Source organism: Chaetura pelagica, unplaced genomic scaffold, assembly GCF_000747805.2.
Source record: "Chaetura pelagica isolate M959 unplaced genomic scaffold, ChaPel_1.0 scaffold117, whole genome shotgun sequence".
Classification (NCBI taxonomy): Eukaryota; Metazoa; Chordata; class Aves; order Apodiformes; family Apodidae; genus Chaetura; species Chaetura pelagica.
In genome coordinates, this window is record NW_009954185.1 from 7705573 (window position 1) to 7722884 (window position 17312).

Consider the following 17312-nt stretch of genomic DNA (forward strand, 5'->3'; position numbering starts at 1 on the left):
TTCCCTACAATACCAATTCTAAGCAATGTCATTTCTGGGAATAACTGACAACCTCCTGCCTGTGCTGTGTGAATTTGACAAGAAAAGCAGACTTTAAAGTACTTCCCTGTTCTAGTCGGTGTTTTACATCTTATCTATTACTGCAAGTCTTTTTCTCAACACATTTTCTTCTCCCTGAACACCAAATCCACACTTTACCCAGCTTGTCACCAACTACAGAGAAAATATACTTCTGATCGTACTGTAAGAGGGACGACTGCAATCTTACTCTGGGTGGGCTAATTTTCCATCCTCTGTTACAAAACCAGAAAATACATGAATTATAATGAAGATAACTAATATGTCTGTAATAACGTCACTAATAACTTGGTAGCATGACAGAACATCTACTACTCCTTCGTAAGATCAAGGGTCCGACTCTGGCCTTGCATTTTCAAGTTACTTGTGTGTTAATGATGATATATGCATCTCTAACACAAGAAGAGATGTCCCTATTTACAATTTCTTTTAAAGCACCAACAGTGAAAATGAACTTTCAAGTTGGACTTTTAAAGGCAGTGACTCTCTTGCAGAGCCCCGGAGATTTCAAGGTGGGGGATATCATATGTTACAGATCATAAATCAAACTGAGAATTACATATTTTCAAGATACCAAAGGATTTTTAGAAGGTTTATTCTGTAAACAGAGTGCTGCTCTGATTCTAAAAGCACCTGCTATTAATTCTCTGGATGAAAAAAAACATGAAGCAGAGCAGCTATATATATATATAAAAGCCTCATGCTGCTAAGAAAATGTTTTAACACTGCACCATCTCAGCACACTAACAGGTTACAGTAAAACAAACCTTTTATTTCTTTTAAAAGTTTTAAAAGGTAAGTGGAGAAAATTTCCTAGCCTACTCTGCCTCAGAGACTACATTCAGAATACTGGTTATTTTTATTATTCCTATTTCACCATATTGTGCTTTAATTGCATGACAGCTGTTTTGAACAGGAGCATCCATTTTGGGAACAACTAACTCAGACTGGTTGGCAAAATAAAATCTAAGCCATAGGGAAGGTAAGAAGCAAATTTTGGATATTTCAATTGGGTCTCAGGCTTTACACTTACAGCAGCCTTGCTCATCTGAGCTGTCACTGCAGTCCAGGTTGTGATCACACTTCTTGCTTTTCCCAATGCACTGCCCACTGGCACAGCGGAACTGATCGGTTAAACAAAGCACTGGAAAGAGAACACCCCACATGCCACAAGTCACTATTAAAGACTTTAAAAATTATTAAGAAAACACAACAACAAAGCATCCAACCAGGAGTACCTTGGGAGAGCTTAGGCTGTTTCTAGCTTCATTTCTTGAAGTAGCCAGTGGTACATTAAAGCCCCTCGTGCCAACAATGCAGAAGGGATTCAGTGTTCTGCTGAGGCTATTGCACAGTAGGCACCTGGTCCTTACTGCCTGCTGACAGTAAGGACTCTACAAGATAAATTTACCTTGTGCAAAGTAACTCAGAAGTTGAACACTGAGAACACAGTCACTTATCCTAGGGACATGGTTATTGCAAAATTACTATAAGAATCCCTAGGTCTAAGCGTTTACTGTAATGAAACAAGAATTAAGTTATTAAAAAGAAATCTGCCAAACCAATTGTTTAAGAAAGATAAATGTGGTTTCTCAATGCCCTTTGTGCTCTTCCTGTAATCCAGATAACTCCTTGATCATGGGACATTATATTTCACTTGACATCATGTTTTTAAACTGAAATGAAAGACAGAAGATAAAACTGGAGCTTTGCCAGTATGCTCAAAAAATAAACTACTGCTTTGGGAAAAAAGGTGCTGCAGGCAAGGTGCTGGCTGCTGTTGTTTACACATATTTTCCCCTCCTGTTTCTCATAAATCCAGAAATTCTTTTTGACTTGAGTTGAATTGAGAAGTTAAACTAAAGGCTCTTCTGATCTGTAATCGACTTGAATACTCTGAATAACAGGGCCACTTTGAAGGTGATAAACAGCCCCTGGTCTAATATCTCCAGTCAATGGATAGCAACTGGGAAGATAACATGCACAATGTATTTTCAGATGTCAGCATCTCATCTGGCTAACAATCACCTTTCATCACATAGGAACTCCTGCATCAGTCTGTGTGTTTTTGTTTGAGCAAGAGCACATTTTTTGAAAGAAATTCAGCCTTGATTCAAAGACTGCTAGTCAGCCTCTTCAAAGAAGGATAATGTCCTGAAAGGATACAGAAAAGAGGCATCCTTTCAAGCTTATAAATTGTCCCTACAACTCCTCACAACTTGCACAGTGGGAAAAGGGTGACTTTGCTCATGTTTCCCATTGTATAGTGGTGGAGTAGTTCAGGTTTCACCTGTCTTGTCCAAAATTCAAAGAACATAATTCTCATGGTGTTGGCACTAGCAGCTTCTCTCTGTAATGATAGCTTACTCTCTTTTTCTGTGCTCTATAGGAAGAAGAGGTCTCCAGAAATGTCATCTTTCTCCTTCTCTCTTACTCAAAAAAGCTTTACTTCATTTTCTTCAGGTATTACAAATAAACAATCCTGAGACCTTTACTCAGTATAAGGTACACAAGAACTATGACAAAGATTCGCTTGCTCAACTTTGCAATTCACTCAGTTACCAGGTTTTTAGAGGTTAAAACATATCTTTTCACAAACAGAGGTTAAATCCCTGTGCAGAGATCAGTGTTATTTCTGAGAAACAGAAGTACGGAGTTGCGAAATAATTTCCAATTCAATACATCAATTTAAAAACTAGCAGAATCTTGGATCCTTCCAAATCCTACTCAGCAATAAGTTTGGTATCTATCATAGTATCCTCATGACAGCTTTATTATCATCACTCTTGAAAAGATTGTCTGTACCTTCACAGTTCTTCTCATCTGAGTTGTCCTGGCAATTTGCTTCTCCATTGCACCGGAGGGCACTGTCTATGCACTGTCCACTCTCACACTGAAACTGGGTGTCTGAGCACACTGGGCAGTTCTTTTCATCGCTGTGATCTTCGCATTCAGTGAAGCCATCACAGCGCCAGGCCACTGGGATGCAGTCAATCTCACCTGTGAAACAGGTGAACTGCTGAGGGGAGCATGTTGGTGGTTCTTTAAAAATCAAGCAAACAAACAAAAATTAAAAATCAAGGTGAACAAACAGTAGGTCAGGACAGGTAAGCACAAGAAGATCTCAGCTGCTTTGATTTATCAAGCAGCTGATAAATGTGCCACATCATAAGGTAACTTCCACCCCACTGCCCCACAGTCATTCGTGCAGATCTTAAACCCCATGTGACTGATGCAGACACATAGATATAGTGGTTTTTAGACAAAACAAGAGGATGAGAGAAACATGCATACTCAAAACAATTATTCTCTTTCCTTCTCACTTCAACCTCTTACACCTTTCTGTTAAGTAGGCCTTAAAAAGTCTTCATTTAAAGCCAACACATTTTTCTACTCCCCCTTTCCTGCAACACCGTGTACACAACTGATGGTTCACTTTCTTTTCAATGTCCAACAGTCATTGCACAGAACACATTAAAAGGATGTAATGCTCTGCAGATGGACGTACTGTGACTCAGTGTCTAGTTATGTGCCCTTGACAGCTCTGTTTAGTCGAAATTCCTTTAAAACAACAAAAAAACTGCTCCATCTAGTCAAGTCTCGCGATCTCAGCACAGCTGTTAGCTGTTATTTAACATTTACTACAGTAACTGTTAATCTCACGCAGTAAGTAAGTGTGGATTTTTCTCCTTTTTTTTTAATCCCCCTTTCTCCCCCCCCCAGCTTTTGGCTTGGTATTAAAACTTGCTCTGAGAAAATATCTGGATTATGTTAGCTCTTGTTCCATTGTGAGACCACACGTCGCCTTGATGGCGAGAAGATTGCATAATAAATCCATTCAGTACGGTAGCACAGAGAGACCCAAGCACCAAAGTGCCTCTCTTCTCCCCCATTTCAACCCCACCCTTGGAGACACCAAGGCGTAGGCCACAGTGGCCATATCGCCACAGAGGAGGCAACTTGCCCTTCTGGGACTGCAGTTCAGAAAGACATGCACAGGGTGTGTTTGAGGAGGAAAGCAGAAAAGAATAAAACAGCACAAACATGGTGCAATATGCTAGAACATGAGAATCTACCACTGTTTGAAAAAGGAGAACATACAGTGATAGAAAAAAGTAATAAAAATAATCCAATTAAAAAAATATACTCAAGTTGAAATAATTCAGCAGTCTTAAGCAGAAAAAGTGAAGATAAATCCTTATTTGAGAGTTAAATAATTAATTTTTCTTCTTCTCTTACTCTCAATACTGGCAGATTTAGCTGGATGGGAGGCAAAGAGATAAGTGTGTAAAAAAAAAGCATGCAACAGCACCTGGTGCACTGTCACATTCTCTCTGCTCAGAAGCCACCCCTAAAGATGGAAACCCCTCCCCCAAACCAGAAGTTTGAGCTCAGAAGTTAGAGCTCAGTAACACACAGCATGGGAAGGCCTTACCTCCACAGGACAGCTCATCCTGCAGCAGAACAAGGTGGACTGGGCAAGAGCAGCGCGTGGTGCCATCACCCTTTACGATGCAAATGTGTGAGCAGCCTCCGTTATCTTGAGAACAAGGATGTTGCCCTGTGATTTTAAAAATAAGACAGGTACTGACAAGAAATCCCCATCTCCTTCTTGACCTTTCAGTGATTTATTTGGGCACACAGGACCTACTTCCCCCTATCGAGATCACTACTAAAAACAACTCCAAAAAAGTTGCATTGTGTCGTGTGTGTTTTTTCCCTTTACACACATTAGTAATCATCACACACTGATCCTTGTCCATGATCTGAAATACTGAGAGTCATGCTATGGAATCTATTGAAACAGTAGAGTATTCAAAGCAGTTTGCTTCCTGTCTGAGGTAGAATTAATTCTGCAGCAAAAATAGTAGAATAATACAAAAAAAGATGTCTCGGATTCCATACTTCATTTTCTCTATCAAAGACCATTAAAAAGGTAAACTTTTCTAATTTATAAATTCTGAAGCTTCCATAGTGTCTCCAAGACTCCAATTAACATGCTCTAGATAAATGTCTCTTCATTTTAATGTTTAATAACGACAACATACGTCTCTTGGAACTCCTAACAGATTTACTGAGATTAACAGCAAACAAAACTAGTAGTAGTCTGCAGTGATGCTTTAATTAAACATCCCAAGACATTTTTCTACATATTTCTCCAAGGCATGCAACACAGCCTATTAACAAGGCCTATTTTCTCCAGGATGACTGCCGCTCCACTGCTTTAACCATTCAGCTTCCCCCATTTCAGTGTGTGGGGAAAGGCTGCATCCTGGTAACCAGAAAACTTTAAAAGGCACAGCCATGTTCAACACAAATGGTTAGTTAATACATACTTCCTTTGCAAAATGCAACACTGCTCTTCCATCATTTCCTTTCAATGTGAATTGCCACCAACAGAAATAATTCACTTCGCCTTCAAGGCAGGCAAGTCCATTGCAACATTTACTGCTAGTAAAATGTCCTGAGAACTGTGCCTGTCCACACAGGTTAAACACCTAATAGTGACTTGCTAGCATGTCGCTACCATAATTGTCTCCTAGGGATAACAGAACATTTCCACTGTGCCTATAGACACTCAAATGCCAGATGCCTCTATGGGACTACCAATCCAGTTGTCATCAGCAACAAAACACGATGCTGGGGTTGTGATAGATTTCCAGTCCACTGCCAACTGCCTAAAGGAAACAAACTTTACTGCACCCTGGTGATGTACAGACACAGACCGATACCAGCTTCTGGTCCCTGCGCTCTGCACAGCTGTTGATCAGTGACAAGGCAAAACAGGCTCATCTCTCTGCAGCCACTCCTTGCCTCAAGCCCCACAGGCATTGTCTGCACATGCAAACAGGGATTGCACTTACTGTACTCCTGAACGTTGAGCTCTTTCACAGCATGGATGTCACTGAGTTGTGCAATACGAGCTTGGACCTTTGTACGTCCTTCTCGACCAGTCATATCAATCTTTTCAATCATCTGCTGTTGCCTGTCAATCCAATACAGCCAATTTTCAAATACAGTTAGTCCCACAGGCTGCAAGATATTGGAGTCTTCCAAAACAATCCGGTTAGCACCTGCAGAAGGGATCAACTAGAATCAACTATCACAAACATTTTCCAAGCTACTCACACCAGTATTCTCCACTACTTCCACATTACCAGGTAAGCCTACTACAAAAAACACAAGCAATTCTGATACAAGACTGATGCGTTTTGCAGACAATTTTGTTTTTCCAACTTTCATTAAGATGACAGTTTTTAAGCTTCAAGTATATTTACTTGAAGTATTTATTTAAGAAGCATCTGGAGTTGGGGGCCTAGATCTCATGACCCTATCCTACCTTTTATTAATATGATGGGAACTGGTAATTCTTTTTATTCTTCTCTCCCTTTTTGGAGAGATTAACTGCTTTGTCTTGGCATACAACAGGTAATACAAAGATGGATTATTAGCTTGAGTTAGCTAATACAAGATAAAATCTAAGTGAAAGTAAAGTAGTTAGTACTTTTTACATGGATTATGAGATTAAAGTAAACCTTTTACTTCTGACTTCCTTGTATTCTTTTGTTTCAACTATATTATCTTCATTAGAGGTTTTCATGCTAAATTGGGAATTTAAATTGCTCCTTTCTTCCTAGTAAAGATTTACTTTCCTCAGTTCCTTTAGCAATCATCAGTAGCAGCCAAGAGGCTTTTTAGCCTTACACCTCTGAAGATTATTTCTTGACATTTATCCTAGATTACCCAGCATAAAATATAGTCACGAGAAACTGCCACACTTCATGGTTAACATTCCAGATCAATAGAAGACAGCCCACAGCTGTTTTAAAGGTATCATTGAAGACTGTCCAAAGACAGTAAAGACTTCGTAACTCATACACAGAAGGAAACAATGTTTATCAAAACCTGACAGCTCAAGAGTGAGGTTTAATCCATGCTTTGTTTATTTTACATTACATTGTCATTAGCACTTGAAGATTTAGTGACATTTAACAGATTCTGAGCATAAAATAAGTCATGAAAATACAGAATCTGCTTCAATTTTGAAATGCTGAAACAATATCACATACTATAAAACTAGGCCACAGCTTAAAATTTACCTATGAATCCTAGTATTTCAGATATCTGGGCTCACTACCATGCTTATTTTTTACTTTTATTACAGAAGACAGTAGCTTTGCACATATTTATCCACAAAACAATTTTCTTTTTTTTTTTTTTAATTTAGTTGTGTAAAAATATACTAGTACAACTGAATAACAGAAACATCTTCCCATGCCCACACAAGACAATGTTATGGGACAAAAAATGCATACACTTTATGATTTTATAATTTGAGCAAGTTCTATCCCTCTGCTTTGTTTAGCAGCAAGAATATTTTTTGGCTTCTTGACAATTCAATCAACAGTATGTCAATGATGATGACTTAAAAACTAATTCAGTTATGAAAAGAGTATTTATCTCCTTTTTGCTAAATGTGGACGGAGTTCAGAATTTAAGTAACCTTTGAAACATTTAGCAAGTGGTAACACCTAAAGCAGAACACAGGAAGTCAAATGTTCTCAAATAGACTGGGCTCTTGCCCACCATTTTGGAACAGCACCAGCAATTATCTGATTAAGGAAAGACGTTGATGGATTCTGAAAGAGGCTACATGCAGACTGATGTAGGAATGAAAAGACTGAGTGATGTAAGTCAAACCAAATGATTGCAACTGTCTATTAATCCCCATGAACATGCCTCATTGTATAGGGAAAAGGTATGAAACAGCAAACGGCACCTCGAGAAGAAAAGCTAAGCTGGGAATAGAGGAAAATGCAGAGATGACAGGAAGGAACATAGTTAAAACTAAGACCTTGGCCTACCCAAATGGAGTCTGTACATGCCCTGCTCTGCCATGCCCATGTCAACTGGCAAAGCATTTTGCAGAATGCTCCCAAAGCTCTGAAGCTTAAAATATTCACTTCCTTAATGTCTTAATCTTTCTTTTTAATATTTGTGATCAAGTGTAACTATTTCTGACTAAACTGAGACACTGAAATCTCTCCTGCCATAAACCAACAATAAAATCCAAAGCTGGCTCATCAGGGTGCTAGTCCTCTTTATTAGAAATGTCAGATGAAAGGGAGATGTGATTAAGGGGAGTTTGGTCTCCTGGCATCACCATTCTCTTTCCAGCAATACCTTTTATTATAAGATTTAAAAACAAACAAACACACACAAAAATCAGGACACACCCATAGCTCATTCTATTTCCAAATAAAAATTACTTAATTCTAGAATCATTACATGTTTCCAAATCACACTAATTATTCTGGAATAGAAGAACTAATTTCCAAATAGTTTCCATGGTAGGGAGCTCATTCCAGTCATCTTTTCATAAACAACCCCTTAATCATCTGAAGAATCTGGTTAATTTCAATAGGATCTCCCATTTGGGCAGCATAACCAAGTCCTAACTGCATGTCTGAAGGACAGGGAGAAAGAGAAGGACTGCATCACATAAAAGGCATTCTATCTCTCCTTCTCTTTATGGGTACTGGCATCAGAGTAGACAGAGCAAGAGACTGTGCATGTTTTTAAGATGCTAACATGCAGAAAAATTACTCTGCTGATCAAAAAGCCTATTAATCAGCACTCCTAAGAACAGGAATGCATCTCAGCAGTTAGCAATTTATGGTGGTGATTATAGCAACCTATTTGTCATGCAAATGCCAAAAAGTGAGAGAGGTTTTGGAATGACATTTCTATATGTTCTTTGAAAATAAGAAAAACTTTTACTGCACAATATTGGTGATCCAACAGCCACATCTTAAAAAAAAAAAAAAAAAAAAGGCAAAAACCAAAAAGCAGAATCATTTTAAACAGGCTAGATTAGTTTTAGACTGCTCTGGTGCCCTAATTCCTGGTAGATAAGAGACAGAGAGAAACAAGCCACATATGTTCTGCTGCTGCCCATTACTTTACTCATGCAGGCCCTGGATCTGGGATAGCCTAGAACATACTGGGATACATCATATCAATTTTTTAAAAGAAACACTTTGCTAACTCTGCTGATGTCCTGTGTTTTAGAACAGTAAACAGTTAGGATACTGTAGTTCATCTTTTAGTGACACACCACGTTAATCATAGAAAAAAATTACTATCCTTCTGAGCCTCAAATACAGTAGTTTAGAAAAATGGAAATGTTTCCCACAACAAAAGCTTATTCTAGCAACTTTATAGAAAACTGAAAATCACACTGGTGTAATAGAATCACAGAATGGTAGGGGTTGGAAGGGACCTCTGAAGATCATCTAGTGCAACCCCCCTCCTAGAGCAGAGTCACTTAGGGCAGATTGCACCCGAACATATCCAGGCAGGTTTTTAGTATGTCCAGAGGACAAGACTCCACAACCTCCCTGGGCAGCCTGTTCCAGTGTTCTGTCACCCTCAAAGCAGCTTTTCCTCATGTTCAGATGGAACTTCTTGTGTTCCAGTTTCTACTCTTTTTCCCTCAGGCTGTCCCTGGGCACCATCAAAAGAGTGTATAAAAAGTGTGGCCCCAACTTCTTGACCCCCTACTTTTAGATATTTATACGCATTGATTATATCTCCTCTCAGACTTCTCTGGGCTAAATAGACCCAGGTCTCTTTCAGCCTCTCCTCATAAGAGAGATGCTTCAGTCCCCTAATCATCTTCATGGCCCTCCCCTAGACTCCTTCCAGTAGTTCCTTGTCTTTCTTGTTCTGGGGAGCCCAGAACTGGACAGAGATGTGGCCTCAGTAGGGCAGAGTAGAGGGGGAGAATGACCACCTTTGACGTACTGGCCACACTCTTCTTAATGCACCTCAGGATGTCACTGACCTTCTTCGCTGCAAGGACACACTGTTGGTTCATGGGCAGCCTGTTGTACACCAGTAGGTCTGCATTCTTCTTGTGCTGGGGGCTCCACAGTTGGGTGCAGTACCCCAGGTGAGGTCTCACCAGGACGGAGTAGAGGGGCAGAATCCCCTCTCTTGATCTGCTAGTCACACTTCTTTTGATGCAGCCCAGGATGCTGTTGGCCCTCTTGGCTGCAATTGCACATAGGTGGCTCATGTCCAGCTCTTTGCCCATTAGTACCCCGAGGTCTTTTTCCACAGGGCTGCTCTCTAGCATGTCTTCTCTCAGCCTGTACTGATATCTTTGGTTGCCCCAGCCCAGATGCATCACCCTGCACTTGGCCTTGTTGAACCTCATGAGGTTCACCTGGGCCCACTTCTCTAGGTTGTCAAGGTCCCTCTGGTTGGCATCCTCTCCCGCTGGCATATTGACTGCACCACCCAGCTTGGTGTCCTTGCTGAGGATGCTTTCATTGTCACTGTCAATATCATTAATGAAGATACCAAACAACGCCGGTCCCAGTAGAGAGCCCTGAGGGAAACCACTTGTCACTCTTTTCCATCTGGACATCAAGCCATCAACCACTAGCCTCTGGATGCGATCATTCAGCCAATTCCTTATCCACTGAACAGCCCACCCATCAAACCTATATCTCCTCAACATAGAGAGAAGGATGTTGTGGAGGACTGTGTCAAAGGCCTTGCAGAAGTCCAGAGAGATGACATCTGTAGGTCTTCCCTTGTTCACTGTACAGTCACTCCATTGTAGAAAGCCACTAGGTTGGTAAGGCAGGATTTGCCCCTGGTAAAGCTGTGCTGGCTCTCCTGGATCACCTCTCCATCCTCCATGTGCCTTAGCATGTCTTCTAGGAGGATCTGTTCCATGATCTTCCCAGGCACAGAGGTGAGGCTGACAGGTCGGTAATTCCCAGGGTCCTCTTTTCTACCCTTTTAAAATATGGGTGTAAAGTGTCCTTTCTTCCAGTTACTAGGGACTTCACCTGACTGCCATGACTTTTCAAATATCATGGAGAGTGGGCTGGCAACTACATCAGCCAGTTTCTTCAGGACTCCACTGTCTGTTCATCCAGCCCATACTCCCTAAGCTTACCTAAGAGGATGTTATGGGAGACACTGCCAAAAACCTTACTGAAGTCAAGGGAGACCAGCATCCACTGCTCTCCCCTCATTTACCCAGCCAGTCATGCTGTCATAGAAGGCTATCAGATTGTTCAAGCATGCTTCCCCTTAGTGAATCTACAGTAACTATTCCTGATAAACCTTTTCCTTTACATGCTTAGAGGTGACATCCAGAATGAGGTGTTCCATCACCTTTCCAGGGATGGAGGTGAGATTGACTAGCCTGTAGTTTCCTGGGTACTCCTTCTTGCCCTTTTTGAAGACTGGCATGACCTCAGGCACCTCTCCTGTTACTGGTATTACATGCTGCTACTTTGAATTAAGGTTATCATGTCACCAGTGAAAGACATTACTACAAACTATCATACTCTTGTTAAATTTCCAAACTCATACACAGATTGCAAAGTGTGTCCTTATGTCCATATGCATGTACTTATGCTTCTGATGAAGACTCAGCTTTAGTACAAGGATATGCACTATTCAAACCAGGGATGGACTTACACCAGAGGAAGGAGCAAACCTGCTACTGCTCTCCACTAGCAGCAAAGCGAGGGGAGCGTTTACCCCATCAGCCAACAGAGGTGGGTATGTGTGTGTTCAGATCATCCTGGCACTCCCATCAGCAGCATCCAGTCCAGCTTGTATCACAAGTTACTACCAAAACCACATGAGACAGCTGAGTTGATCCACCAGCTTATTGGATCCGGCTAGTAAATAAGACGTATCTCAGTCTCTCTTACTCAATTTGACTGCATGATTTTTGCATCTTCTCCTATGTCAGTTCTGGCTGTTTGCTGGACTCTTGATGAACCAATTCATCCTTCCAAATCAAGAGAACACTGCTCTCTATTTCATTTTTTCTGTATATTGTTGTTAGATTATTATTTTGTTTATGTGGTTAAGTAAGCTGAATCAACTCACAGAGGAGGTCAGACAAGCTGCATAACCAGCCTTAGGGAACAAGCAAAGAGAATTCCATAGCCAGAAGAGGGAGTTTTTTGCCTTTTAAGAACAGAGAGATGTCCAATCTGTTCTGTCCTTCTCACATAATCTCACCCTAAATGACAGGTAAATAAGTGACCTGCACACTTCCTGCTTTAACTTTGCAGGCAAGATTTTTCCACTAACAGGAAGATTTCCTCTGACTGACAGATTACTGCACCAAAACCAATGCCTTTAAAAACAATACTCTCCCTCCCCTTTCCAAAACTGCTGCAAGTTATCTGTGAACTAACTTTGGGAAACCACAGGAAGGTCTTGCAGTGAGAAACTGAAGTAAATAGCATGTGTAGCAATTAATAATGCAAATAACAGATAGAGGAATGAGACAGTAAAGGCACGCTGTATGAATCATGCACATTCCCTGGCTGGGAATTTAGGGAGCGATTAGAATCACAGTACAGACTGTTTATAGTAGGAAGGAAAAGAAGACACCTTTCTCTGCATTCCCCCACACCCACACCCCACGAATGAATCACTGAATTAAAGTGCTACTCTACCTGAAAGGTCACTGCTTTCAATTCTCCGCAGGTCTGAATCAGCCCAGAACAGCTTGCCTAGCTGGCTGTCAATAGCTAAGGCTATAGGTTTGCTCAAACCACTGAAAAAAAGGACCTCTCGTTCAGTTCCATCCAATGCTGCTCTCTCAATTTTAGGAGACCTTTCCTGTAGGTTGGTGAAATACATGTACCTGGAATAGAAATTATTAGAGGAAAAAAAGTTTATTTGAACTTTTCACATTTTTACTAGATGACCAAGACATACTAACAAATCATAGAATCATAGAATCATAGAATCATAGAATCTTAGGGGCTGGAAGGGACCTCGAGAGATCATCTAGTCCAACCCCCCTGCCAGAGCAGGGTCACCTAGAGTACATCACACAGGAACTCATCCAGGTGGGTTTGGAATGTCTCCAGTGAGGGAGACTCCACAACCTCCCTGGGCAGTCTGTTCCAGTGCTCTGTCACTCTCACAGTAAAAAAATTTTTTCGGATATTCACCTTGAACTTCCTATGCTCCAATTTACACCCATTACCCCTTGTCCTATCACTGGTCATCACCGAGAAAAGCCTAACTCCGTCCCCCTGACACTCACCCCTTACATATTTGTAAACATTGATGAGGTCACCCCTCAGTCTCCTTTTCTCCAAGCTAAAGAGACCCAGCTCCCTCAGCCTTTCCTCATAAGGGAGATGTTCCACTCCCTTAATCATCTTCGTAGCTCTGCGCTGGACTCTCTCGAGCAGTTCCCTGTCCTTTTTGAACTGAGGGGCCCAGAACTGGACACAATTCTCCAGATGTGGCCTCACCAATGCAGAATAGAGGGGGAGGAGAACCTCTCTTGACCTACTAATCACACCCTTTCTAATGCACCCCAGGATGCCATTGGCCTTCTTGGCCACAAGGGCACATTGCTGGCTCATGGTCATCCTCCTGTCTACCAGGACCCCCAGGTCTCTTTCACCTACACTACTCTCCAGCAGTTCAGCCCCCAACCTGTACTGGGACATGGTGTTGTTCTTCCCCAAATGTAAAACTCTGCACTTCCCCTTGTTGAATTTCATCATGTTTCTCCCCGCCCAGTTCTCCAACCTATCTAAGTCTCTCTGAATGGCAGCACAGCCTTCTGGTGTGTCAGCCACTCCTCCCAGCTTAGTGTCATCAGCAAACTTGCTGAGGGTACATTCTATACCCTCTATGACAAAGATGTTTTTATTCTGACAAAGAGAAAACCACCAGAAGAAGGAAAACAATTTGATTCCCAAGACCTTCAGTTTGAATTTTCCCCACATTGCTCTCTCAGCTACATACCCTTTCTCAGGATTCACCACAATGGCCCTGGGCCTATCTTGATCTCCTTTGAGCACCACTCCGATGGGTCTCCCATCCAGGCGTGTCACATTGATTACATTAGTAGCTTCGCAGGTCCAGTAGATGTAGCGGCTGTAGATGTCAATGCTCAGGTCATACGGCTGCATATCTAAATTCTGATTGGGAACTGGACTTGTCACAACAGTGAGGCTCTAGAAAGGAAGGAAAAACAACCCACAGAAGAGCATTTAATCTGATCCAATGTAAGCGACTTTATTTGCTATGAATGCACTACATCAAGCTACTGCTCAGCAAAAGGAGGCAGCCAAAATACCATCGTAAACTAAGGAGACACCCAGGTCCAGTTGCTCCAGTAACACCTTTAATCAGATACAGACATTTAGTCCTGATGTTTTGTTGTAATGGCAATCATGTTAATTTGATGCAGCTTGTAAGACCTGGTAAGTTTGAGCAGTTAAGTCCAAATTGTCTCTATGTTGAAAGTTCAGGGTCAGCCTCCACATTTCCTCTGATTTTCTGAGAACTCTTAGTTCACTTTGGACAGATGCAAACTCAGCACTCTACAACAGAAGCCTGTTACCACCAATTCCCAATACTGCAGCTGAATGGATAAAAAAGCAGGTAAAAATAGAGGCCAGAGAGTACTGTGTATCTACAATATTCATGCACAATCATTCAGTGTTGGGTGTAGGGCATGCCTCCCCTATATTTTAGAAATTCCATCACCCATGGGATACCTGACTGCCGTCTTCCTGTGCCTTCCGGATGATGTTCTGCCGGGAATCGATCCAGTACAGTTGTTTATCCAGGGGGTCATAATCGATGGCTCGAACGTTCCTGAGACTATGGATTGGAAGTATGATATCTGGACTTTGCTGCTCATCTATCACCATGCGATTAATTGCATTCTTCTGACTGAACAACAGAAAGGTTGTAGGGGCTTGAAAAAAACAAACCAACAAAACAAAGTGAAAAGGGTTACACACAGCAACAATGTTGGGTATTTGTATGTTCAATGATGGTAACAACTATATGAAACCAGAGAGAATCTATTATTTCATTTCCCTTCTCCCTCTTCCTTTGTCAAAAAATCAAAACATAAAAAATCCAACCTCTGATCAGCTTGGAAAGTCTTTCAAATGACCTTTTTACTACACATGTTTGAACATAGATGTGACAGGCAGAGGTAATTTTTTAAGTTACAAGACTAATGAATGTGAAGACTTCTGTCAAAATCACCTCAAAGAAGAGCAGGTCAGACATGCCCCTCAAGGAACTGTCAATTTCGTTTCTAAAGAGTCCCAGAGAAATGTAGCTGCACTATTTTGAAGTTGAACCTTTTCCTAGGTACACTTCTACTTGCAGAGGAAGCTGAGCAAAAGCCAGCACTGATTCCTTATTCAGAGGTCCCAGGGAAGAGAGATTGCCATTAGATAGATTCAGTCCAGTTCCCACAAACCCTTTCTGCCTACACTTCAATGGAACAACTACTAACCCACAGAAAAATCTCTTAGATGTGGGCAAGGCTGTGTTTCTGGAGAAAAATCTATTCACTCTTCTCAAATGTGTATCTTTCTTATTTCTAGGTACCCATCTGGGAATGCTAACTTGCAATTAAAAAAAAAAAAAAAAAATCTCATGTTTTGCTCCAGCTTTCCAGATGCCCAGCAAAATCTTCCTGGACAAATTATTATTTTTTTCTTATAAATACCATCACACATAAGACTTCCCCACCCCATATAGCTATAGTTTATCAGCTTTATCTTACAGCAAGCACAAAGACATTTAATACATTGTTAAAAATAAATTATCCCTGTATTACATAACTGAGTCAGAAATCAGAGGAGGTAATCAAAGCATTTTCCCTTTTCACAGTGTTCTTTTCAATAACTCTCTACCTGGAGCCACTGCTGTGCAAGACAGCACAAGAACCAGCAGCCAGAAATGCAGTTTGGAGCCTCCATGAAGTTTGTGCAATGAATATTCTATAGCACAAGTCTGGAGAGATGAGCAGTGGGACACTGCATTCATTCAATCCAGCCTGTAAAACAGGTAAGGCAGCACCTTGGAAAGGGGAGGTAGCAAAAGTCTTCCAGGGAGCCAGCTGGCTTTGTTATTTTAGGCATATGATTTGAACATTTATTCAGGTTGCTAAAAAAACCAACAACAACAAACAAAAACGGGGGAGGGGAAGAGGGGGGAGTTTCCTTGGTAACTAACACTTAATACTAACATCCTATAACAATTGGATGTAATTGCAAGGTGTATTTTCCTTCTGGAAAAACTGTATGTCCCCTCCAAGCATTTCTCCAATAATTAAGCTGCCTTCTACTTAGCTCTAAACTGTAGAAGTTAAGCACCAAAAAAAAGCAAAGCCAGGCGTATACAGAAGCATAGAATCATTTGGGTTGGAAGGGACCTTAAATACCAGATGGGTTCCAACCCATCTGCCATGGACAGGGACACCTCCCACTAGACCAGGTTGCCTTGAACACCTCCAGGAATGGGGCATCCACGACTTCTCTGGGCAACCAATGCCCCATCACTCTTCACAGTGAAGAATTTATTCCTAATGTCTAAGCTAAATCTTCCCTCTACCAGTTTAAAGACATTACCCCTTGTCCTATTACTCCACATCCTTGTAAAAACTTCCTCCCCAGATTTCCTTAAGGCCCCTTCAGGTACTGGAAAGCCACTATAAGGTGCCTCCCCTGGAGCCTTCTCTTCTCCAGGCTGAACAATCCCAACTCTCTCAGCCTGGTGCTCCAGCCCTCTGATCATCTTTGTGGCCCTCCTCTGGACTTGCTCCAAAAGCTCCATGTCCTTCCTGTGTTGGGGACTCCAGAACTGGACACAGCACTCAGGTGAGGTCTCATGAAAGCAGAGCAGAGGGGGAGAATTGCCTCCCTTGACCTGATGGCCACACTTCTTTTGATGCAGCCCAGGACATGGTTGGCTTTCTGGGCTGCAAGCACACATTGCCAGCTCATGTTGAGATTCTCATCAACCAATACCCCCAAGTCCTTCTCCTCAAGGCTGTTCTCAATCCATTCTCCACGCAGCTTGTATTTGTGCTTGGGATTGCCCCAACCCAGGTGCAAGACCTTGCACTTGGCCTTACTGAACTTCATGAAACTGGCCCAGGCCCACCTCTCAAGCCTCTCAGGGTCCTCTGGATGGCATCCCTTCCCTCCAGTGTGTCAACCACACACAGTTTGGTGTTGTCAGTAAACTTGCTGAGGGTGCTCTCCGATCCACTGTCCATGTCACCAACAAAGATGTTAAACAACACTGGTTCCAGTATCAACCCTGGAGGAATGCCACCCATCACTGGTCTCCATTTGGACTTCTTGCTGTTGACCACAACTCTTTCGGTGCAACCACTCAGCCAATTC

General features: G+C 41.7%; 1 protein-coding gene across 1 annotated transcript in view; it reads right to left on the bottom strand.

Moving 5' to 3' along the window:
• LRP6 (low density lipoprotein receptor-related protein 6) overlaps positions 1-17312 on the bottom strand; it is a 106531-nt gene that overhangs the window by 5734 nt on the left and 83485 nt on the right. The window contains 7 exon segments of the mRNA XM_010002976.1: positions 1112-1222; positions 2884-3120; positions 4514-4639; positions 5943-6152; positions 12582-12772; positions 13897-14108; positions 14655-14857. Of these exon segments, the coding sequence (XP_010001278.1) occupies positions 1112-1222; positions 2884-3120; positions 4514-4639; positions 5943-6152; positions 12582-12772; positions 13897-14108; positions 14655-14857 (1290 nt within the window).